Genomic DNA, 25,173 nt, shown 5'->3' on the forward strand with positions numbered 1-25,173 from the left:
ACAATATTAATTCTCTGTCTCTCCTGTTTTGAGTTTTCTTTGATGTTATGGCTTACATGAGAATGTCCCTGATAGGCTCAGACACTTGAGCACTTGGTCTCCAAGCTGTTGGCAGTTTGGGGAGGTTGTGGAACATTTGAGAGGCACAAGCTTGCTGGAGGAAGTGTGTCTTGCCTCCCTTCCTGTCTGCTTTTTCTGCCTTGTGCTTGTGAATTAGAGTGTTGGTTCTCAGCTTTCTGCCCTGGCTGCTATGCCTCCTGGCCAGGATGGACTCTTATCCCCAAAGAACCATAATCCCAAATAAACCCTTCCTTCTGCTAGTTGTCCGGGTCATGGTGTTTTACTAATGCAACAGAACAGTAACACTACACTTGACTTCTCATTTCTGCTCACTGTGTTACACAGATACTTACAATGTGTATATGGTCACATGCACCAATCTTCGCAATCATTGCTTTTGTGTCTCGGTAATTTTCGGTAATGTCATCTCCATCCTAGTCTTCATCTTCTGCCCTTTGGGTAATTTTTTTGAAGTCATTAATTCCTTACAAATTCACAGTTTAGGTAGAGCCCAAACTCCTCCCCAGCATCAAGTAGTGACTAGATAGCTCCCTCTTTTTCAGTTCAGCTGTATAAAAATCTGCCACTATAACTGTTTTATTAAATATTTGCTTATAGTGGATGGAGACATTGCTCAGTGGTTAGGAGCACCAGTTGCTTTTCTCCAGGATGTGGGTTTGGTTCATAGCAACTATATGGCAGCTCACTCTTGCCTGCAACCACAGTTCCAGGGAACCAGGAACCCTCTGCTGGTCTTTTGTAGGCATAGCATATACATCATCATATAGGCACAACACTCAAACACATAATAAAAACTCCTCAAATATTTGCTTTTAGGTTTTTTTTTTTAACTTAGTATTATCTTCTTTATAACCTAAGGGTTCAAATAAATCACATCTTACAGGCTTTTGAGTTTTTCTGCACGTGTTTGTGCAGACACCCACCTGTGCCTGTGTCTGGAGGGTAGAGAAGTGTTGGATATGGTGGTTTATTTATATAAGAATGGTCCCCAAAGACTCACGTATTTGAATGCTTAGTCATCAGGGAGCAGCACTACTTGAGAAGGGTTAGGAGGTGTGGCCTTGCTGGAGGAAGTGTGTCATAGGAGGTGGGGTTTGAGGTTTCAGATGCCCAAGTCAGGCTCAGTGCCTGTGTCTTCCTGCTGCCTGGGCTACTTCTCCAGCACCATGTCTGCTTTTATGCGGCCATGCTCTCCTCCATGACAATAACGGACTAAATCTTTCAAACTGTGAGCCAGCCCCAATGCGTTTTCCTTCATAAGACCTGGCTGTGGTCATGGTGTCTCTTCACAGCAACAGAACACCAACACATCAGGTACTTCCTGAACTGCTCCCCACTTTACTTACTGAGGCATGGTCCCTTGAAGTAACACAGCCCAATTCGGCTACTTTAGCCACTTGTCCAATGGATCCTCCATCTCTGCCTCTAGGATTATAGGCAGGGCACCATGCAGGAAACAATTCCTGGTTAAGAGAATGGACTCTTAAGCCTGGATAGAGACAACATTCCAGCTGGGCTGGTCCGACCACTCTGACTAAAGGACCACCCCCAGGAAGGCGGCTCGTTAAGCCATGCTAGAGTTGGACAGAATAATTAGGTCTTTAAGGAGATGTTGTACTTTTCCCTTCCCAGAATCCCTGCCTCTAATGCAGTAGCTCATGAGCCACAGCTACGAAAAGGTCAAAAGTCTGCCTGCTCCAAAAGCCTCTGAATTATCCAGAAATGGCTGCTGCTTTCTTTCCTTTCTAAGTGTGCCTTCCCTTTCCCCAACATTTCCTTCCCTCCATGCGGCTACTTGTCTACCACGTCTCCACCTCCCATGCAAGCTGCAGTGGCTTCTTCCTTCTCCTCTTCATCCTTCTCCTCCAGGAAGCTGCTGAGATCCAGTATCTGCCCTGGGGTTTCTCTCCCAAACTCTAACACAACTGTCCTTGGGCTTCCTTCCATCTGAGTCCATCATAAATTGATGGAAGTAAGAACTCGAGAGAAGTTCCTGATTTCCCCGCTGTCTACACCAGCTCAGCTGCTATGTGAGGGTGGAGACCCAAACTCCAAGCTTTATCCACGAAGCCATTTCTCCAGCCCAGCTTACAGGTTTCTAAGTAGTATAATTAGTGATACACTTAAAACACACAGCACATTAAGGAGAAACACAACTTTAGAGAGAAAATATTTAATTTATTTCATGAAAAAAAAAGTACAAAGCTTTGTAAAAGAGGTTTAGGTTTCCATGTACAGTAGAATACTCCCACTTCCCAGGACCCCAGGAACCGCATTTCTTTTGAGTTGATGAAGGCCACCAAGCTTTCATTCCATCTAACCACATACTTTAAAAATTCACTCAAGAGTTTGGTCTACAAATAAATGTAAAATACAGTTGCATAAAAATATATTAATCAATCTCTATTAAACACTTAAAAAATGCACAGCAGGTAAATTCTTTTAGACCAAAGCATGTCTAGAATACCAGTATCTGAACTTGCACTGTTAAGGCATGAAATCACACGGCAGACCACCTCTAGTCTCACACATGAAATTTCAAAATGGAGCCACCCAAGATGGGGAGTCTCTAATGTGACATGTCTAGGAAACATTCCTACAGGACAGATGGACAGATGGACATCTTGATCACACAGCAAGCATGAAGTACTAACAGTAACAGTGTCTGCCCTGGCTCTCCACGCACTCCTACAGAGGGACTGAAAACTGAACCATCCGCCCATGTACAATTAGGATGCTTTACTTCACAGCGAACAGGTAAACCTCAAGTCACACAGGGTCCTGGACACCGGCCTTTGAAAAATAAGACATTACTAGAGATTCTAGAAAAATAACCATCACAACATTTCCCCATTCACAGCTTTGTGGAACGCTGGCTCCTCAAAGGCTCCAGAAACTCCAGCTACTTCTGAGGGAGAAGTCAAGGACTTCAAGAGGGGTGCTGGCTTAGGTTTCTGCAGGTAAACGGCAATGATGACATCACAGGCATGCATCAACAAGACATTCCAACTCTATGCAAACAAAAACCACCTCATGTTCCTGGTGGAACTAAAAAGAAAGATAACTAATTTTCAAAAGAACGGATGATTTAGTGGCTATGTTAGGGACTTGTGTTTCCCCCCCCCTTAGGTTTTATTTATCTCAACTTATTTTCTCATGAAAGAAAACAATTCCCTTTGAACTGCCCACATATCAGAGGATCTTGACCCTCCTTTCAAGTGGAAAGCTGTAACTAAGCATCCCAAGAGTACCAACGGCTTGTCTACACTTAACAGCTTCAGATGATATAAAAGCAGTTTTGCCCAAGTCCATTTCTTAGGCAGGGCAGACAGAACCCCTGTGGCACAGGGCTGCTGGCTTAGCGTTCACTTCTAACCTAAAGCTGATGTACACACGGGGAAGTGGCTCTTGAAAATGCTGGCAGCCCTTTCCTTTGGGTGAGAAGGCTGTCAACAGCAGTGTCCACCACAGGCACACGGGAGTGACGTGCGGGGGGGGGGGGGGCACACACCAAGAATGAGTAACTACACCCAGGCACGCATTCCACAAGTGTCTAGGGTTTGAGTTTTTCACCTCTCACCTCTGACAATGATTAAACCAAAGCTGCACCAGGAGAACCTGCAGGAGAGCGCGCCCTATTCGTCTCCCAGCCCATGTGCTCGCTCTTACAGCCATCTGAGAGCTGAGCGTGGTCTCTACCACAAGTCAGCACATGCAGGAGCCGAGGTTTATTAGCCATAGAATGTCGTGTGGCTCAATTCCCAAAGCCTGTAACTTTTACGACCATTCTTTCTATCACCCTACTGCACAGAAATGGGAGCAAAGCACACTTCATTAAGGTCAGGGTGACACCAGTGACTTGGTAAGTGCCAATTCTTCATTCAGGCTATGGGACACAGGTGGAAAAAGCAACTGGTGATTGGCACTGTGGTCTACCTTAAGGTAAGTGACCAGGACGGTCAGGCATGGACACCAGGAATAACCCTCATGACACAGGCAGAGCATGCTCACTGCACACAGCCTACCTCACTACCCTGTCACTTAATTCCACCCTGGGATGCCCGTCAGGAACCAGCACTGGCTCGCAGTGCTAAGCTGACGTCAGGAACAACTTCTGAATCACCAGGACGTCCGCCCACACAGGACCATTAAGGATGGAGGAAGGCAGAGGACTTCACACTTCTACACCTCACTTCTCAGGACCGCGCCAGCCCTGTTCTTTGGGACGAGGCCACTCGGACAGTCCTGACTGCTATTTCTGTACACACACCTGCTGAGAACTGAGGATAATGGCTGGAATCAGGGGCACAGAAAATCCTCTGGGAAATAACAATTATATATACTATTCCAAGGTCCTGGCGGTTAAGAATCTATGAAAAGCTACATAATTTAAATGGCATTATTTGAATTTCAAAAACAATCACTCCTAGGGCTCCTGGAATTCTCTAGATTGATAAGTTACTACATAAAGGCACAAAATATGTGAACCATGCATGTCTAAGAGACAACACGCAGGCAGCGGGCAGACAACTGTCCAGGCTCTGCCACTTCCTCAGCGTCTGCTCTGGGGTTTACCCGTCCTCCACTGCGAGGCTGTGCTGAGGACACACAGTCAACACGAAGCACTCGGGGAAGCACCAGCAGATGGCAAGAACTCAATGACTGTGACTCCCCTGCCCCGTCTTGAAAGCCTGAGGCGGTGGGCGCAGAATTACTCCTCCGCTCCCCATCTGCGAGAGCCCCAGTCAGTCCTGCTGCTCACTAGTCACAGCCACCAAGGACACTCATCACACCCACCCACGCCCACGTACTAGGCCCTGTTCTAGGCCCTGGACCGTATCCTAGGAGCTTTCTATCCTGCGGACAGGCTACCACCATGCCAAAGCAGCACCCGTCTCTACATGGCTCACACGTATCTAGTCTGTATGTTGTACTGAAGCCCACCCCAGGAAATAAACGTGAAAGACTTTGAAGATCCGGAGAAGAGCATCCCAGGGAGAGACAGCACCCTCCCGGAACATTCCGTTACAATCTCAGGATGCTTGTACAAACTCTAAGAGTGTGGTGAGGTTTCCAGCTATGTCTGCATTCTCTATGGAATGGATTCACTGGTTAAAGTCCCAGAAGATCTTTTTAAACCCTTCACTATGGGGGTCCTTCTTTAAGAGCACAAGGTGGTGAAACAGTAACACACCCACCATTAAGTGCTCTTTTTCTTCTTGAGCCCAGATTCTACCGGGTATACTAACATGTCAGACAGGAAAGAAATATTTTGCTTTAGAAACTGGAGTTGTGAAAAAAATGTCAAGCATGTGTCTGCGGCCATAAATTATTGTCATTATTAGTAACAAAACTGATAAGTAGCAGTTCATAAATTACTCCGTGCTAAATGCCGTGTGAACATTTCACTGAATCCTGGCAGTGAGCCCAGGCAGCCCTGCTTTCCAGGGTTAGACTCTGCCACAGAGTCCACGCTCTTGCCACCACACTGTGCCACACCACAAAAACACCACGGCTACTCCTTCCTCACCAACTCACTTTAAAGGGAACTGGTAAATGAAAAACCTCTAAACTAGATCCCATCTTTGGTAATGGAAGTGGCTTTAGAAAAGCTATTACATTAGTGCCTTCTATTCAGATTTATCTTTAAAGATATTAGATCTTTCTAAAGTGCTGATCATTGAAAGATAGAGAAGCAGAATGAAAATAAACACCAAGAGTGCTCATTTATGAGCATTAATGATGCAATCTTCCTGCAAATATTTTTGTTATTGTACACTACAAAACTTCACTCTCCATGATGTTTTTCTCTGTCTGACAATTGAACCCAGGGTCTCTACACATGGCAAAGAAACATTCTCCCGCTGAGTTACAATGCTGTCCTGCCGACGGCAGCAGGTAAGCTCAAGTCTCTTCAGCTGATAGACAAGAACGAGCAGTCAGTTCTGAATCTGTGGCAAAATTGTAGTCACACATTCTTATTATGCTCCCCAAATTCCCAACCTTGCAAAAAGTAGGCCAACATCCTTATCTCAGCAGTAGGAGCCCCAGAGCAGACAGGCTGTAAGACAAACAGCTCACAGAGAAAACAGAAGGCTGCTGCAGGTCCTGAAGTTTTTAAACTTTCCAGTGTTTCCTTATGTGACATCTATGTCACCCATGAGTCTAGGAAGCTATGCACACTGTTCAGTGTGAGTTTTCTACACCTACACTAACCTACTACTGGTAACACTGTAGCGTCACCAGGAGCGTAGAGAGGCAGGGTGAGGATGTGGAGTCAAACTGTGTATTCGGAAGACCAGGGAACCACTGAGCACTAAACTAACATTCTGCCCAGACAAAAGAAAACCAGGGAAGTCTAAAGAGGATTTGGGGAATTTTTAAGGTACAGAAACTACAGAATACACACTTGTATTTTTAGAGTGAAAACTGTGTAACCCTTATTTCTACATTAGTTAAAACCGTATATACTCTGTTCTAGAGAGTGATGCTGTTTATGTCCTCAATCAGGAACGGTTGGGCCAAACTATTCTCATCCTGCCCAACTGGAAAAGAGAAACACAACAAACCCAACGAGGAGGCTGAAATACAGGAGGGTGCAGTCCTCAGCCCATGGGCTACAGACGTAGTTATAGACCCTTTGCTGTGGCCGCTCTGCTGCAAAGGTCTCCCGGGCAATCGTGTGCAGCTCTGACCAAGATCTCTGCCCTTTCCATTTGCATTTCTCTCAAAAAGCAGCTTCTGCGGATTCTAATTAAAGTCCTGATCTATATGTTCTTACTCCAGAGAACTTTTAGCTAACTCACTAATAAAACAAGCAAATTTTAGCCGTGAAAACTACTTCAAAAATCAACCTATATATGTGTAGAATGATACTTAAATAATCATATCTAGTTCTTTTGGGGAAAAAGGAGGGCATGCTATGCCAGACTGTCTACAGATACTTATTGAATTTATAGATGCTTCTAAAATCTTATAATATGAATAAATAAAATATATGCCAAGTCAGTTTTAAAAAACAAATGGGCTTTTAAACCATTATGATGCTATTCTATGATAATTACAGCAACAATGAGAACCACTCCCCGTATTCTATCTCAGTCATGTTTCCTAGGAGGCTAAAGAACTCAAATACCGAAGCAGTGTGAGCAAACCACTGCTTCAGCACTAACACTTTAAATCAAAGCATGAAAGGATAATTATACCCATCAGCTGCACTGAAATACTTTACACTGATCACATCAATTTAAAGGTTTACATGTGATTTTTTTCAAAATATCACAATTAATGATTATAATTTAAATTCTAAATATGGGAACCAAAATAGTAACAAAAATCCCAAACCCAATAATTCTGTATTTAACTCTTAAAACTGAAATGTAAATTCCCCAAACAATATAATACTTATATCAAGTTACACCATCACAATAAGCTATCATGCGAAGGAATATGGCCTGACCCACCTCAAGGGTCAGCACGTCTCTGGGGATCTAGGCATTGTCTGCTAGGCATATATTCATTAAAAAAATAGTTAAGAAGAGGTCTGCATGCTCTCAGGAATTCTTTCTTTTTTCTGTATAAAGTTATAAGGCATTAATAATGGCATGTTAAAACAAATAATTTATAATAAAAATAGATTAAAACTCTCTTTTAAAAATACCTCAGATGAGAAAACACAGAAGAAATAGTAAGTAGCCCTCTTGTACTCTCTGGGGTCTACTGAGCACAGCTTTTGTTCTGGCTTCAGACAGACCAGAGTCACTAAGTGGAGGTGACTCAATAAAGGCGCACGGCTTAGGTCTGTCCCGTGACTATGACCGCCACCGATGAAGGCAAAGAGGTTATTTAAAACACCCAGTGCTATTAGAAGTAACTGCACAACACAGTATTCTCTACTATAGCATGGACTGCAGCCTCGTGCCAACGCAGCAAAGCTAACCCTACAGTGGTTTAAATGATGCCCAATGACTTGGCTAGTCCACAGCTAAAATGAAGCCATTTGTTTAGAATTAAAATGTTAATATGGAGAGAGACTTTATTTTGGGATCGGTCGGTTGTTACAACTAAGCAATGGACTTTTAATGCTTTTTTCCCTAAACGGCAGGTGGAGGATGGATGGGGGCTGATTCCTAGAATACATGTGTGAGTTCTACAGGAGCTCCACAGCCTGGCTGGGTATCAGTTATCTGCAAAGGCTGCCTGAACAAGATCCCCTTCATCATACAAGCACTGCTGTCTGCACTGCAGTAGTAGAGAAACACGCTGATGGATATCACAGCTTCAAGTGACAAGCAATCGGTAGGAATCCGCAGGGCAATTGTGGGTTGACTGGAAATACTCTCTATGTCTCCAGACGGGGCCTGCTCCTGAAGAAGCCACTCATTGCCTAGAAAACAGGAGAGAGTATCATATAGACTACAGAAGATACAAGAGGTCAGTACAGACCTGGGCCTCACCCATGTGAGAACCAGTGGTCAGACCTCAAAAGTCACCTAAATGCTGGGTGTAGGTGACACCTACCTGCAATCCCAAAGGATAGGGGTAGGAACAAGGCATCCCTGGAACAAGCTGGCTGGCCAGTCAGACTACTCAGAACAGTGAGCTCGGGCTTAGGGGCAGGCCCTTCCTCAACACTTTAGGTGCAGAGATGTCAGAAAGACATGTGGCAGTTAACTACCTGCACACAAAAACATGTGCATGTACTCACACCCTGCTCAGAGTACATCTATCATTGAATACCAAGCACAGGGACAGTGAGACAGCTGATCATTTTCACCCAAAGGGAAAACCTCCAGGGACAGTCTAAAAACTACAGAATGTACTTCTGAGAGTACAAATCACACAACTCTGCAGTGACTTCTAAATCCAGACAAGACAGTAAAAAACTATTTTAACATTAAAATCCAGAAATTAAGACATCAACTATTTCTTTGTGTATTTTTCATATATATCACATTTGTGACTTATAAAGACGTAAGATGCATGTAGTTCTTTAAAACATTCACATAGAGCCGGGCGGTGGTGGCGCACGCCTTTAATCCCAGCACTCGGGAGGCAGAGGCAGGCGGATCTCTGTGAGTTCGAGACCAGCCTGGTCTACAGAGCTAGTTCCAGGACAGGCTCCAAAGCCACAGAAAAACCCTGTCTTGAAAAACCAAAATAAATAAATAAATAAATAAATAAACAAACATTCACATATTCTAGCCACTTTAACTATTTCTCAAGAACCAGCCCCAAGCCGGGTGGTGGTGGTGGCGGCGCACGCCTTTAATCCCAGCACTCGGGGGGGGGGGGGGGGGGGGGGGGGAGGCGGATCTCTGTGAGTTCGAGGCCAGCCTGGTCTACAAAGGGAGTTCCAGGACAGGCTCCAAAGCTACAGAGAAACCCCGCCTCAAAAAAAAAAAAAAAAAAAAAAAAAAAAAAAAAAAAAAAAAAAAACCAGCCCCAAGAGAAACTATCTTCTATCCCTATGTGAAGACATGGCTCTATAATGCTTTCGGAATCTTTGAATTACTAGGATTCTTGCCTAAAAGCTTATTTGCTCTATATAGTGAAAACAGAGACAATATTGCAGACAAGTAATAAAACATTTAAGTATTTGACCCCTCCAGTTTAATGCCATCTTCATTGTATATGACAATGATTCAGAATTCAACTATTTAAAAGTTTAAGAATGCAGCATTAAAAAGGCTAATTGTTGTCAGGTCGTGGTGGCACATGGCTTTAATCCCAGCACTGGGAGGCAGAGGCAGGCGAATCTGAGGTTGTCCTGGTCTACAGAGCGAGTTCCAGGATGGCTAGGGCTATACAGAGAAACTCCTCTTGAAAAGCCAAAACAAAACAAAAACATAAACAAACCAAACAAAAAACAAAGACAAAACAAAAAAGGTTAATTATCAATATTTTACTTTAAAAAAATACTGGTCTCTAATTACACAGAGAAATTAAATATGTGATCTGTGATTCCCCAATTGCTGGGGTGCTTTGCTATGTATAGACACAGGCAGAATAGCTATACCCTTCCTAGACTTCCTGGAGCCCAGAGAGGGGATGTGCTGTGCCCAGGGTTTGTAGTTTGCCCCCAAAGCTAGGCCACATTTACGGCCTTCTTCCTTGTGGGGATCAGAGGAGGCGGTTCCCACAGGCTCGGGGAGCCACCTTGGGGCCAGTCCAGACTGTAACCAGCAGGCCACCTGCAGATCCCCTTGGCCTGGACATCACACTGACTGCTGCAGCTTCTGCCTGAGAACGTATGGAGGTGAGCAGGCTCAAGGCCAGGATTGGGGGACACAGAAGAACTGTGTGAGAGGGTGTGGGAGAAGGAGCTCAGGAAATGGGAGAGTGAGAGAGAATGTGCCAAAGAGCGTGGGAGATGAGTGCAGAGGAAGCGCATCTGAGACGAGCCCAGGGCTTCTCTGCAGACTGCTGTCCGCTGTCAGAATGGTGCTATGTCCGACAGCACTGACAACAGCACACAGAACACCGACTCCACACGAGACAAGACACACACAGGCCGAGAAGGATCCTAAACAAGGAAGCTCCACTTCATGTCTTCTCATCAGACTTTCAATTCTTATTTATTTAACTTTGGTTTTCTGACTGGCTCTCTCTCTGTGGGCAGATGGCCTGGAAATCACTATGTGGCTCCGGCTAGCCTCAAACTGGCAGTCCTCCTACCCCAGCCTCCTGAATGCTGTTTAAGGGGATGGCAGGAAGAGGGAGACTAAGGTAGGCATGCAGGCAGGTCTAATTCCCAGAGCCCGTGTTGTTCAGAGATGAGAGGGCTCTCGTGGGCCACATCTTCTTAATGAAAAGGAAGAGGGGACAGCAAAGGCCAAGAGAAAAAAATCAAAGTGGTGTTACAGCTAGAGTCACAGTTTTCACATAATTTCCCTTAAATCTTGCCCAAACACACAGTAAAATATACGACAAAGCTATCGGCTCAGCCTCGGGGCTTTATTCTGTGTCTGCGGAGCCAGCCCTACCTTCAGCAGTCAGGAACCAGCAGCTGGGCACACCTTCTGTCAGCTTTGTTCCTGGGGGAAGGTCCAGCTTGAGCTTCAGCTGCAGAGTCTGGCCAGGACACACAGTCACAGGGGCGAGTTGGATGTTTGGGGCAGACTTGGGCACTTTGGGTACTGTCTTCTGTTTCTCTCTGGGGAAGGGGCCATCCACCACGGCACTGTCAGGCTTGAAGATGGGAAGCTAGAAGACCAGAGGATGGGTTATTGAAGCAGAAGCACTCTTAGGACCAAAGCGAGAGAGCCTGACCTCAGATGGGGCAGAAACACGACATTCTCTATCAACGACATCAGTGCCCCCCAGAGCACAGGGCAACAGTTCACCTCAGCAGTCAGATCACCCCTGAGACCGCAGAATCCGACCGCTGCCCCGTGCTTACACACGGCAGGAAACTAAAGCAACACTGTACAAATCTAAGGACCGTGAGGATGATACATGCTCCTAACCTTCACTACCAGGAGGGATCCAAAGATGATATTTTTGCTGCCATTCTGTAGCATTTATTTTAAAACAAAGTACCTCATAAAAATAAAAAGCCCCCTTCCATCCAGGTAAATAGGATACATTAATAAAGCGGTGGGAAACACTGCTTTTTTGAAGACAAATTTGAACTTGGTCACATCTGCCCCAGTCTATCTCATTTTCAGAGGCTGGGGGCTGTGACTTCTAGAGGTTCCCCCAGAAGATGACTTGGTAATGGATTCACCACAGGAAACAGACAGACAACAATAATCTAAGGATCACTGAAAAAAATAAAACAAAACAACAACAAAAAAACCAAGGCCACATGGCACACAAATACAGTGTGTCATGACTTCTATGCATTTAAAAACAGACCCATTTCTCTTCAAAATCCAGCACTTTCCTCATCCACTCACAGCAGATGGAAACTACTATTTTAAGACTAACAGGAGACCTTCAAAGCAAGTCCCTGGTCTGCTTGTCCCTGGTCCCTGAACACAACAGGGGCATCCACTTCCGGCTCCCGCGCTCCACGTGCCCAGTGCACATCAGAGATGACCACGGCAGCGCTACGCCTTAAGATAACTCACCACAGAGACTGTTTCTGCTTCCAGATCCATCACTTTGATTTGGTGATTATTAGTGTCCGCTACATATAACAGGCGACCACTCTCACCGACACACAAGCCTCCAGGCTCATTAAAAGCTGACTCTGCAAAACTGGAAGCTGCATCATTTGCATCTCCGGTCCCTGCTAGCGTTGAGCAGACTTTTGTTTTTGGATCCACAACTTTAATCTAAAGAAAAATGAACAAACACTTCCCTTGCAGTCAGCCCTGTTTACAGCAGTGCCAGGTAAGTCAGGACTCCTGGCTGTTATTAGCATTCTCGATAAATGCATCTTCAAACAGTAGATATTTCCTATTTTCCCCAACATCTGAATTACATCATCAAAAGGGAGCTATTTCATCCCTAGTAAAACCTTTATAAAATCTTAGTTATATCATAGTTTCTTATTAATTTCAGGATTTCCCCTCTGGAATTAAAAACAGCCTTTTCTGCCTCTTAGAGAGCACAGCTAACCCGATTCCCTGAGATCACTGTCTGAGGATTGCTGCTTCTGTTAAACTGAAGTCCTGCCACATAGAACTCTGCAGGAAGAGCAGAGACAACCAGATGGAAGAGGAAAAGGTGCTCAGGATGGGTTTAACTGCTCATGGTCACTGTCACCATGCTACAATTCAAAACTCTTCAGCTGCTAGTGCCCCCGTGAGCATAACTGTCAACCTGACACACCCTAGAGTCAACAGAAAAGGGAGCTTCAATCAAGGAAAGCCAGTGGGCATGTCTGTGAGGAAACTCTGTGTTTATTAATGTGGGAAGGCTCACCCCACTATGGGTAGGGCCAATCCCTGGTCAGGTGAGCCTGGGTCTGTGAGCAAGTAGCAAGCAGGCCTGCCTTCACTTCCTGCCCTGACTTCCCTCTGGGATGGCCTTAACCTGGGTGTGAGCCAGATGAATCTCCCTCTTACACTGCCTTTGGTCAGTTTTACCGTGGCAACAAAACGCAACTCCAACAGCTGTGCTCACACTTTCCCTAACGCGTCTCCTTGTTTCCTGACTTCCTTACCGAGCAGCTTTGATGGGTCACAGTTCATACATTTAAGTCACAGGCACAGGAATTAGCCAGCATTTCCTCAGTTCACACACCACAAGGCTCCGAGGGCTACAGCTGCTCTCTGCAGTAGAGTGGCCCTGGCAGGTAGCACCTGGGTCAAAAGCAAACCCTGTGTCTTCAGCTGAGACTCACCTTATGATTATAGGAGTCTGCCACATAGAGCAGATTCCTCTTCGCGTCCCATGCAACCCCGAGCGGATGCTGAAGCTTCACATTGATGCCTACTCCATCAATATCACCAAAAGCAAATAAATTCTTTTATTGTATTTTTTAAAGAGAAAGAAACAGCAGTTATTAAAAACTTTCAGTGTTTTGTTAGATAAAGTGAACCCTAAGGTTGTCGTGTTAGTAAAGCTAAAGGGGAAGCTCTGGTTTCCGTGGGAGCTGGGCGTGTTGACACAGACTGGAGAGTGCAGCGAGGGTCTGCGGGCTAATTGCTGTGGCACTCACAGAGGCCAGCGTCTGCTCAGGAAGAGGCCAAGTCTGCAGTCTAGTGCTCTGTCCAGTCCACCACTACACCCAACACAGTCTCTCTGCTGTCCAACAGCAGCTACTTTATCAGATGCTCTAAGGGAGCCTCAGCATTACGTGTAATCAGGCAGGGTCCCTTTTCGAGGCCTCACCTGAGTTTCTTTACAGTCACTGTCTCTGGGTTAACTACATTCTATCACAGATAGGCCAGGAATGAACCTCCTAGATTTTATGAATAACTCAAAATCCAGGGAACTGCACATAGTGACTTCTTTACCATGGGATCTCGTTCTCCTCCTACGAGGTGCTTCACGGCTCCATCTTTGAGTGAGATGGTTCTCACTGTACTGCTCTCACTATCCGCCACAAAGAGGCAGCTCCAGGGATCTTCTGAGGCTAGAGCGAGACCTGAAGGTTGGGCAAACCCTGCCTTGTGAGGATATGCATTGTTGCGGTTCTCTTCATTGCCGCTCCCAGCAACACGCAGGCAGGTTCCTTTCTCTAGCTCACTGAAAGACAAGCATAGGCGGGATCCACAAGTTACTAAAGGAATGTAATAGACCCACAGAAGCAGTGATGACTGCCTGTCCACTACTGTGTCTGTCCAGCCATGCTCTTGGTGAGCCACTGTGCAGTGCTCACTTCTCTTCAGTATACTAACTACTGAAGTCACCCTCTAAATCCCTGGATCAACAATAACGATCAGGTTATTATGAAATAATGAGATGATTTTATTCTCATTTTAACTTCTTAGTTTCATAGAACAGCAGTTCTAGAAGGGAATTTATTAATAAAGAGACTTTAGTTTTCTTTAAAAATGCCTGTGTCTTCTACAAGCATGACCATTTCCAGAAACGACATAACGACTGTGCTGCACTAAGCGATCACCGTACGACCTCTCCTCTCCACACTGGGGACAGCCTACTGAAAGCAGCGCAGAGCGACAGCTGCTGAGATCATGTCTCAAAAAGTTGAAAAGAAAGACTGTGATGATTCCTTTTGTAATGCAGAGAAAGTTTACACTTTGATTTCTAAATTTATGCCAAAAGGATTAAGAAGACATGGTACTGAGAAAGAGGAAGTGGACTTCAGGTGCAAAGCAAGAGACTGTGTTCTCCATCTCCAAACATGGCACGTCATACAGAAGTCCAACGTGACCAGACTCTGAACTGGTACCTGCTCAATGCTAAAGCAAGCAGAAGCAGGTGATGGAAGGCAAGAGCACAGAATGCACGAAACATGGCCAGAGAAATATGTACAAGACCTACACTGCAAGGGAGGAAGTCACAACATACAGGAAACCTATGATAATGAAGTGGATGAATAGAGACACTAAAGCGTTAGGGGTCACTACTACCTGCGAATCTGCACTAGACACAATCTGTGTAGTGCTATACTAACTTTGTAGTAATCCACCAACAAAATTAAGATGCAGGTCAATGTAACTTGAACAACCATTTTCCTATTATAGTGACACCCCTTCTTACGGGAAGACACAGGCAGCCCTGACAGCATATTCTGTTGCTGTCACTTGTGGGTGCTGGTATAGTCACACCTCATGTATCACTGGCAACCACAGTGTTCACGTCACTATTGTCTCTGGCCTGGAAGACAGCTATAGCCTCCTGAGTCACACCTTGTTCCACTCTGAATACTAGAAGGGGTCTCTCAAGAATACAGATCTAACCAAGTCATTTCCCAGACTAGAACTTTCTACATCAGCTTCTGGAATGCTCCAATCTCTTAAAGGACTCCAGGTGTGACAACCTTTGTCCTGACATCACAGCATGAGCAGTGGCTCAGAAGACCTCCACTGCGGCAGCCCTCCAGGGTACTTCAGAACCTGCTGCAGAGGTTCTAACGACAAAGGATTTCTCCAGTTTTCACTGTTCACTGATCTAATTCTTCTGAGGCTGGGCATGTCTTCATTTCAGCTTTAACAGAGAACATATCATTTCGTCTCTATTGCCTGATACGGTACCTAGCAGAAATATATTTAACAGATGTTTTAGATCAGTAGTTCTCAATAGTCTTCATGCATCTTCCCTTTAATATAGTTCCTCATGTTGTGGTAACCCCCAACCATAAAATTACTTTCAGTGTTAGTTCATAACTCTATTTTGTTATTGTTATGAATTGTGGTAAATATCTGTGTTTTCCAATGGTCTTAGACGAACCCCGTGAAAAGGTTATTGGACCCAAAGGGGTCATGACCCACAAGTAGAGAATCACTGTTCTAGATGCATGACTGTCATAAAACATTCCACAACTGTGTTCTACACCCACCCCTAGACATCTGAGATCTTGATTGCTAAACAGCTATCCCTTTCTACTAATAAAGATAATGGTGATGAGCCCAGTGGTGGAGCCTTTAATCCCAGCACTTGGGAGTCAGAGGGAGATGGATTTCTCTGAGCTTGAGACTAGCCTAGTTTACAGAGCGAGTTTCAGGACAGCCAGGACTATACACAGCCAGGACTATACAGAGAAACCCTGTCCTGATCAAACAACAACAACAATAACAAAAAACAAAAATACCCCTTGTATCTATATTAATTATGTTTTCAAGGTTAAACAGAGATATTTTAAATAGATCTTCAAATACTTCAGAGGTCTACAGAATATGTCATTTAAGATGTTTCAATAACATAGGTTCCTTCTTTTATGACAATGAGACATGTCTGCTCCTGGCAGCACGAATCTACTTCGGAGAAAATGATGGGCATGGAAGAAACTCTTCATGGAGTTTGTTTGTGGCAAAAGAAACCTACTGGGCAAGAAAGTACCCTTCCCTCTATTGCAGACACAAGCAGGACGCAAAAGGGAGTGACTACAGAACCTTGCCAAGAACAGGCAGGAGAGTCCTTCAAAACTCTGCTTCACAGAACTCTAGGCCTGCAGGCTGAAGATGGATAGATGTTCCAACACTGTAGAGGAACCTTGGGTGACTGTTTAGGTAGCCGTTTCTGTCATTTCTCACAGTTTGCAGCTCTTTTAAGAGGTCCTGCCATGAACACTTAAATAGTGTTGATGAAATGCTTTTCGGTTTTCAGCCGTTAGCAGGATAAAGGCCGTGCTGTTTTAAAACGCCAGCTTTCTGGGCCATCCTGCCAGGGCAAATTCTGACTCTTTCAGGCAGGCTGTCTGACAACGGATCAATTGAAGAGAGAGATTAAAAAAAAAACAAACCTCTAAATGGTTTACAGTGTGTTAAAAAATATATGCAGGCTTGAAAAAAAAAAGGTTAAAGTCCTTAAAATAAAAAAGAAAAAGTGTAGTTGGGTGTAGTGGTACACACCTTAAATCCCAGCACTTAGGAGGCAGAAACAGGAGGATCTCTATGAGTTCAAGGACAGCCTGGTCTACAGAGGGAATTCCAGGACAGCCAAAGATATACAGAGAACCTGTCTCAAATAGTAAAAGTAAAAATAAAAGAAATAGAGGTTAAAGTAAAGCTGCATAAAGATGGAAAACACACAGAGAATTTTGATACTGTACGTTATTATGCTCTGTTTGAATTTTTTGAATGCTGAGGAAGGAACAACAGCTGCTAAAAGATATTTGCTTATAAATGCTGCTGAATTAATCCAAGATAGGTATTTTGAAAATACCTTGACTTCAAAATTGAAGTCAAAAGGTATGTTACTTTGGAGAAGAGAGTTTGCTTTGTTTCCACAGGAAATGAAAGACTGTGGATTCATTCTGAATTAAGAAAAATCAGGTTTCAGGGGCTGGAGAGAGGGCTCAGCGGTTAAGAGCATTGCCTGTTCTTCCAAAGGTCCTGAGTTCAAATCCCAGCAACCACATGGTGGCTCACAACCATCTATAATGAGGTCTGGTGCCCTCTTCTGGCCTGCAGACATAATATTGTATACATAAAAAATAAACAAATAAATATAAAAAAAAAAAAGAAAAATCAGGTTTGATCACAGAAGACCACCTGAGAAATCTCCTGTAGGAACAGATGGCCCAGATGTCTGAGTTCTACATCCAGAACAGATTCAAGATGCTGCCTGAAATGATCAAGCCTCACAGGATATTCCAGTCAGGACTTGATCATAACTTTAAATTTTCTTTAGGTCCCCATAAGATTTATTAGCACCCCCAACCAGCCAGAAGTAGCCTGGAATACTACAGCCACATTCCCAAAAAATGAACTATGGATATTTTCCTTTGTTTAAAAAAAAAAGAGGGGGAAGTAGTGTGGAAGAATTGTCTGTATTCTGTCAATCATGTTTTAAATAAACGCTGGTTGGCCAGGCAGGAAGTATAGGCAGGTCAACCAGACAGGAAGTAGAGGCAGGGTGAAGGAGAACAGGAGAATGCTGGGAAGGAGGAAGTCCATTCCTCCCCAATCCTGTCCAGACCATGGAAGAAGCAGGATGTGATCTACCCGCTGAAAAAGGTACCGAGTCATATGGCTAACATATACTAGAATAATGGGTTAACATAAGCTACAAGAGCTAATAAGAAGCCTGAGCTAATGGGCCAATCAGTTTTATAACTTATAGAGATCTCTGTGTGATTTTCTTTGGGGCTATGAGCTGTGGGAACAAGGCAGGACAGAAACCCCAACAAGCCTGCTCCTTCATGTTACAGAGAAGGAGGAACTTCAGCTGAGCAAACTCTTCCATCAGACTGCCATGTGGTCAAACTTGTGGGTCATCTTCTTGACTGATTACTACTATGAAAGGGCCCACTGTGGGTGATGCCACTCCAGGACACATGGTACTAGGGTATATAAGAAAGAAAACTGGGCAAGGCACTAAGCAGCATTTCCTAATGGCCACTGTTATGTTCCTTCCTCAGGCTCCTCCAGGAGGGACTAACCTGTCAGCTGAAATAACCCTCTCCTCCCCAAGCTGCTTCTGGGCATGATGTTTATCCCAATAGAAACCTCGCCAGGACTTTCACCTGTTTTCTTACTCTAAAGCTCTTACTGAGCTGTTCTGTACTAGACACACAACCATAATGGGGCAAGACTGCTTTCTTTACAAGGTAGTCTAGTAAGAAGAACAAGTTAAAGGTAAGTGTGAGCCAAGAGAAGAGAGGTGAGAGAGAAGGCAGAGTGAAGCCACAGAGGAGAGTGGCCAGCTCTGCCTGAGGCTGAGGGAGAAGTAAGAGACAGTGGAGAGATACTGCCTCCCATCCTCATAGGCCCAACAGTGGCAGCAATCCCATGAGGTGACCCAAGCACATGCGGTGACAAAAAATGACAGAGAGCTAAAGGGGCTCTCCTATGCTTACACAGTAAGGTAGCAGCTGGGATTCCGTTTCAGGCCTGACTATGTCTGAGCGGTAACCATGCAGCACTCAGCCACCTGAAAGAGTGACCACAGACACTTGTTCTGTGGCAAAGAATTAAAGCTCCACCTAATCATTTCTAGTTCTCTCTCTAGGCACTTGGAAGAAAGGCCTCCCCTAGGCTCTTAGGAATTAGATGCAGCCACAAAGCTTAACCATGGCTGATGAAATACAAGTCCAAGTGATGTATGTCATTTCTGAGCAGCAGCTTCGGAAGCCAGTTAGTGACTCACTGCCTCCCCCTCTCAGCAGCTGCTTCCTCAGCCTGGAGACCAATGCTCCCCAGGGACTCTACATGAGTGAGCAAGAAACCCTTCTCCAAGCTTTCCTACAGTGTGTGGCCAGCACATGCTGACAAGTACAGCAGCAGGTGTTATGAGGATGATGACCTGGGGAAGGGCACCTGAAGGACCCCGAAGAGGCACAGTAGTCACTTACTTTCTTTTTGGCAGGGAGCCAGAGTCCAGGAGGAGTGCCCATATTTGATGAGTCCCAGCCATGGCTATCCACAGGATGTTATTTCTTTGGACCTCTGAACCTTCAAAAAAGTATGTTGCATGTATTATATATCTATCAGATTAGTATGACACTTCTCAGAAATGGAAATTCAATGGCTGATACTAATTTTTAAGTCAGCTGTTTTGGAAAACGCTCCTTAGTGAGAGATCGGTCTACAGATCCATCCTCTCACCTGCAACACTTTCACCAGAACTCAAAGTTGTAATGGTTTTTAATTAAATGCAGTACAGGGCGATAATTCAATACATGTTTACAAACTGTAATGACAAAATCAAAGCCATTAGCATTTCCATTCCCTTCAATCAAATCCACACATTCTTAATAGCAGAATGTCAACCTGCACCTCTGGAAACAATGCCTTTAAACACTGATTCATAAACAAAACTTTGTGACACAAAAAAGTAGGCTAATATTATGTAAGAAACCCCTGCAATTTCTATGCAAGAAAAGATGCTTTCCAGAGCAGGGCTTTGACACGAGTCTGCAGCCCGGAGCCCGGGGCCAGAGGGGAACAGCTCAAGCTGGAAGCCGGTTAAGACTGCACAGCGAGTCCCAGGCAAGCCTGGGCTACAAAGTGGAGACCCTGTGTTAAAACAAAATGACAACAAAAAAGTATAAGGAATGTGTCTTTTATGACCATATGAGATTTCACATTTAGACACAAAGTACAACAGTCATTTAAAAATCCATTTGTCTAGTTGGTTACAGAATTTATGGGAGTGTCTGTGGGAAAGTGCATGCGTGTGTACATACATGGAGGCTAGGGGTCAATGTTGAGTCTTCTTCAGTCCCGCTCTATCTCATTCCCTTAGTAGACAGGCACTCACTGAACCTGCAGCTTGCTATGGCTGACTACTGGGAAGCCCGAAGTATCCTCCTGTCTCAGTCTCCCAGCTGGAACTATAGGGACATGCCTCAGTGGCCGGGCTTTTATGTGGGTGCTGCAGATGAGTTCAGATTCTCACACCACATGGCAAACCCTTTAGCAACTGAGCCACCTCTCAGCCTTGGCTTATCAGACCAAGAGGACAACACATTATAGTACAGCTGCTGACTGCACCGCTTTCTCCATTCTACTAGACACTGAATGATGTAACACTTATTAGAAAGGAACAAAGTTCTACTTCTCAGATTAATTCAGTTAACCCATTAATTTAACTAGGAGGTATTCTGAAATAACAGACATTTTAACTAAAGAAGTCTGGTAACACATTATCTTATAGAAAGTTATTTGCAATCTCTTTAACTTCAAGTATTTTGTGATGAGAAGGGTATTTCTTCCTTAATTAGTAATAATTTTTTTTTTTTTTTTGGTTTTTCGAGACAGGGTTTCTCTGTGGCTTTGGAGCGTGTCCTGGAACTAGCTCTTGTAGACCAGGCTGGTCTCGAACTCACAGAGATTCACCTGCCTCTGCCTCCCAAGTGCTGGGATTAAAGGCATGTGCCACCACTGCCCGGCCCTTAATTAGTAATAATTTTTAAGCATCTTTTAGTTTAATAACAACAAAGACAACCCACAATAATGATGGTTCTTAAATAATCACAGATGTAACAATGCCAAGTGCTTCCCCAGAACTCATTACGGTTTTCTCTATTAGAAAGCCTGACTCCAGAAGAGCGACCATGCACAGAGAGGACAGCAGGTCAGGCCACCGGCTAGTAAAAGAAGGAACTGAACTCTGGGCCCAAGCCAGGCCGAGAGAAAAATCTATGCCTCAGCTCTGATGTGCTGATGTCCTCTGTTCTTAGCTGCTATGATAGAAAGTATCTCAGTTTACCTCCTTCACAGTCACACCTGCAAATGCGAGTGGACGAATGGGCACACTGCTGTCCGTGTATTATGGGGACTCAGTCTCTGCTTTATCACATTAAAACCAGATCAAAGCCCTGCACAACTAATGTTTTACACACACACTGCTCCTTCAGTTATTCTAGGTCTACTACTCTCTGGGACTACTAAAATGACTGTCATCTAAGCTAATAAAATATTCCGTTATTTCAGATATGATGACATTCAGATAAAAAGTGCCTACAGGCAACAATACTCAAATGTCAGCCATGACCATTACTTCATACACTGGCTCTTACCTTCACAGCATGCTGCATTAGGCAAGCACTATTGCGTCTACAAGGCCACACGTCCTAGAGTCCGACACAATGTCTCCCACGGGAGTTTGACTGCTGCTGTCCCACAACAGTCGACACCCGACAAAGCACTCAGTTCACAACTGCTCACTTGTGCTAAAGCCGGCACAAATCTACGACTATAAACTCATCACATCAATCAATGACAATGAGTTCATGCTCCTGATAGTGGCATTATTAACTAAGGAAATGAACAACAAAATACAATAAAAGCTTCAGTAAGAAATAAAAGGCACAAACGGATAATACTTTACATAATCTGTAATGTCCCCCACTCATGATACTCCACAGCTTGTATTTATCCAGTAACATATTAGACTAACACACAAAGAACCGTAGACAGTTACAGTCTGAAGCCCTCCTAATTCTCTTAATAGATCTAAAGTATGCACCTCGAGTTGTGACAGCCTCTGAAACAAGCATTGCTCCCATGGCTGAGGAGCCAAACAGTTCAGATTTGAATACTGGCTGAAATTTCTGCGACGCTATGACTGCCCATCTCAAAAGATGACCTGGACGATGAGCAGAGGCTCTGGAAGTTAAGTACCACCACAGGACCGGCACATGCTGGGCACCACACATCTGCTCAGCTCCTACACAGAACCGGCACATGCTGGACACCACACATCTGCTCAGCTCCTACACAGAACCGGCACATGCTGGACACCACACATCTGCTCAGCTCCTACACAGAACCGGCACATGCTGGACACCACACATCTGCTCAGCTCCTACACAGAACCGGCACATGCTGGACACCACACATCTGCTCAGCTCCTACACCAACTTTGTTCCTCTTCCCTCCTCCTAGGATTTTCACCTTTAGCCCCTAGCATAGAACTCAACTCAAGACTTCTTTCTTGCTTCCCTACCCAACACAGCTTGCTTGTGAGTGAATTCGTGGCGAGCACGCATGCATGCACGTGTGTACACACACATCTGTGCCTGTTACCCTGCATCACTGTTTCCCGTGGTGCCTGTCACCATCCTATGTGCAGTTTGTTTGCTTGCTGCTCTCCTCCATTCAGCACTTCAAAGAAGGAAGAGGCTTTGCTTCATTCAGCTTCACTGCCAACAACTAAAACAGTGGCTTCCCATAGTAGCTTCTCGGCAAACACTTACTGAGCAAGCAACCTTTCCCCTGGTCAACAGCACAAAAATGTTCTCATTTTTCCAGAAGCCCTAAAGTTATCCTAATGAAGGCTGATATTTCCTAATACTGCTAATAATTTGTCTCTAATTAAACAAGTCTGCTATCAATGCAAATCTGTGCTACTTCCTCCAAGATCAGCACACTGAAGGGAATGAAATCTCACTCTAAAGCCAGCTTTACACAAGAGACAGACATTACCTTGTATGGTAACCAAGGCCATGCCGGAGCATTCACAGAATGAATCCTTATTTTATTATAAATCACTTCTATTTCTTTTTTAAATGTTAAAGACATGTAAGTGTAGCTGAATTACACACCTGTGATTTCACTTTGCTTTTTTTTCAGATAATTTACAATGGAGCTAGGCTTAGTGTCTCACAGGGCTGAGACTTCTCACGCTATATATGAAAATACAGTCTCTCAGTACCTTTTAATAGTTCTAGTTTTAAAAACCCTGAGGAGGCCGGACGGTGGTGGCGCACGCCTTTAATCCCAGCACTTGGGAGGCAGAGGCAGGTGGATCTCTGTGAGTTCGAGACCAGCCTGGTCTACAAGAGCTAGTTCCAGGACAGGCTCCAAAACCACAGAGAAACCCTGTCTCGAAAAAAGCAAAAAAAAAAAAAAAAAAAAAACAAAAAAACCCAAAAAACCCTGAGGAAACTAAGATCCACAGATAACCTATTTAATTTGATAATACTTTCAAAATAATTGATAGCAACCATCACAGTTAATGAAGAAAACTCTATGAACACATCCTTGCCAACAGAAATGAGATAAACAAGAGTCTTATCATTATCTCTATATAACATCAGATGAAGGCCTAGCGTGCAAAACAAAAGGAAAAATGCAAATATTTTCAGTGGAACTGCAAGTCAGCAGGTGACAGGATTAGAACTCTGAGTTCAGCAAGGTTAGGGATGCGCTCAGAGAATAAACTACCTGCACACTGTCGGTGCGTGATTGTAACGGGGCCAACAACACCGCACAAGTATGCACGTGCTCTCTTCACCAACCACCATTACAGGACCACCATGAACAACTCGGCTTCCCACCTTGCTTCTTGGGTTGTGAGACCTGACGTCACCCTCCTTGATACTTTTTCTCACAGGCCACACAATTCACTAGCACATTCTGTTGGCTCTTCATTTAAAATGGATGAGGAATTGGATCAGTTTGAGCCTAAGGCACCATCAGGGCAACTCAAGAACAACATCTGAGCTGACCTGTCACTCTGCTCACACCTAACACTGGCCCTGCCTCTCTCGCTGGGTATGTGGAGCACACTTGTAATCCCAGCACTCAAGAAGCCAAGGCAGGAAAATCAAAGGGTTTGGGACACAGTCAATTCTAGGCCAGACTGTGCCACACAAGCAACACTCTGCCCCAAACAAACCAAAAGAGAAACATGGCGCCGGAGAGATGAAACGTTAGGATGGGTGAGTCAGGCAAAGTTTACTTTCAACTTCGGAGTCTTTCGACTAAAGCCTACACAGAGGCTTTGCAAAGGAGCGTTCTGCTGGAGCACACCTGCCTGAAGGATCAATGTGGTCTCCGCGCAGTCTGGGTCTCTAACTAGGGCAGGTCAGCTCAGGTGGTTCACTACACACGAAAGGTCAAAGTGCGCCTGTCAGAAAGTTTGGGAACTGGCTGTTCTTGGCCTCCACACTGGTTTCCTTTACAAGTTCCAACAGTGAGGTAGACACAAATGTACAGGCTGTGTCAGCTTATGGTCTGGTCTTTTGGAGTTTCTGAGAAACACCAATCGGTGAGGGGATAAAAATAACCACAAGAATGCATTCTGGCGCAGGCGCTGAGCTTGGGGAATCCTTCTGTCACCATCTTCCTTTATGAAGGAACTGAAACTCACAGAGGTTAAGTAATGCTTTAAAAACTTGCACAGCCAGATCCGGAGCTTGAGTTCATCAGCGATCTACCTTGTTGGTGCTGGCAGAAGCAAGTATTCTGGAGGGGAACTGTGCTCTGTCTCTTTGTTGGCATCTTCCCTCTGGCCGTGGACACTCCAGCCCTCTATCTAGGGGATTTTTTATGCACTAGATGCTCAGCTTTACTGCAGGTTTTTACTCCACGATGTGAAGCTAGCTAACTCCTTCTAATGTCTAAAACCTTTTAAAAAACATTAATTATCAACAAAGATTACTAAAACAGTTTAAAAAATAGGAATAGAGTCAATAAAAGAAATTTGAAAAAATAAATCCAAAGTCCAGTTTTGAAAAATTCTGCCTTATTTTAAGCTACTGTGGCCAGCATCCTCCTGCTGGCCTTGTAGAATCTGTAGTATAAACAGATCTGTCTCCACAGTTCTGACGCCTCCTGGTAA

At 44.5% G+C, this 25,173-nt stretch overlaps 1 protein-coding gene across 2 annotated transcripts in view; it reads right to left on the reverse strand.

The window, feature by feature from the left end:
• Positions 1-2,249: 2,249 nt before the first annotated feature.
• The window catches only part of Nhlrc2 (NHL repeat containing 2), a 45,164-nt gene continuing 22,240 nt past the window's right edge, over positions 2,250-25,173 (reverse strand). Inside the window, exons 6-11 of one of the 2 annotated variants that reach the window (XM_057779798.1) lie at positions 19,457-19,550; positions 13,992-14,223; positions 13,376-13,498; positions 12,156-12,362; positions 11,067-11,286; positions 2,250-8,467 (exon numbers count right to left, since the gene is read on the reverse strand). In XM_057779798.1, coding sequence (XP_057635781.1) covers positions 8,211-8,467; positions 11,067-11,286; positions 12,156-12,362; positions 13,376-13,498; positions 13,992-14,223; positions 19,457-19,550 — 1,133 coding nt within the window. In that variant the 3' untranslated portion in view covers positions 2,250-8,210. Of the gene's footprint in view, positions 8,468-11,066; positions 11,287-12,155; positions 12,363-13,375; positions 13,499-13,991; positions 14,224-19,456; positions 19,557-25,173 lie in introns of both variants that reach the window. The other variant, XM_057779797.1, reaches the window with a different exon arrangement.

This window comes from Chionomys nivalis, chromosome 8 (genome assembly GCF_950005125.1).
Source record: "Chionomys nivalis chromosome 8, mChiNiv1.1, whole genome shotgun sequence".
Lineage (NCBI taxonomy): Eukaryota > Metazoa > Chordata > Mammalia > Rodentia > Cricetidae > Chionomys > Chionomys nivalis.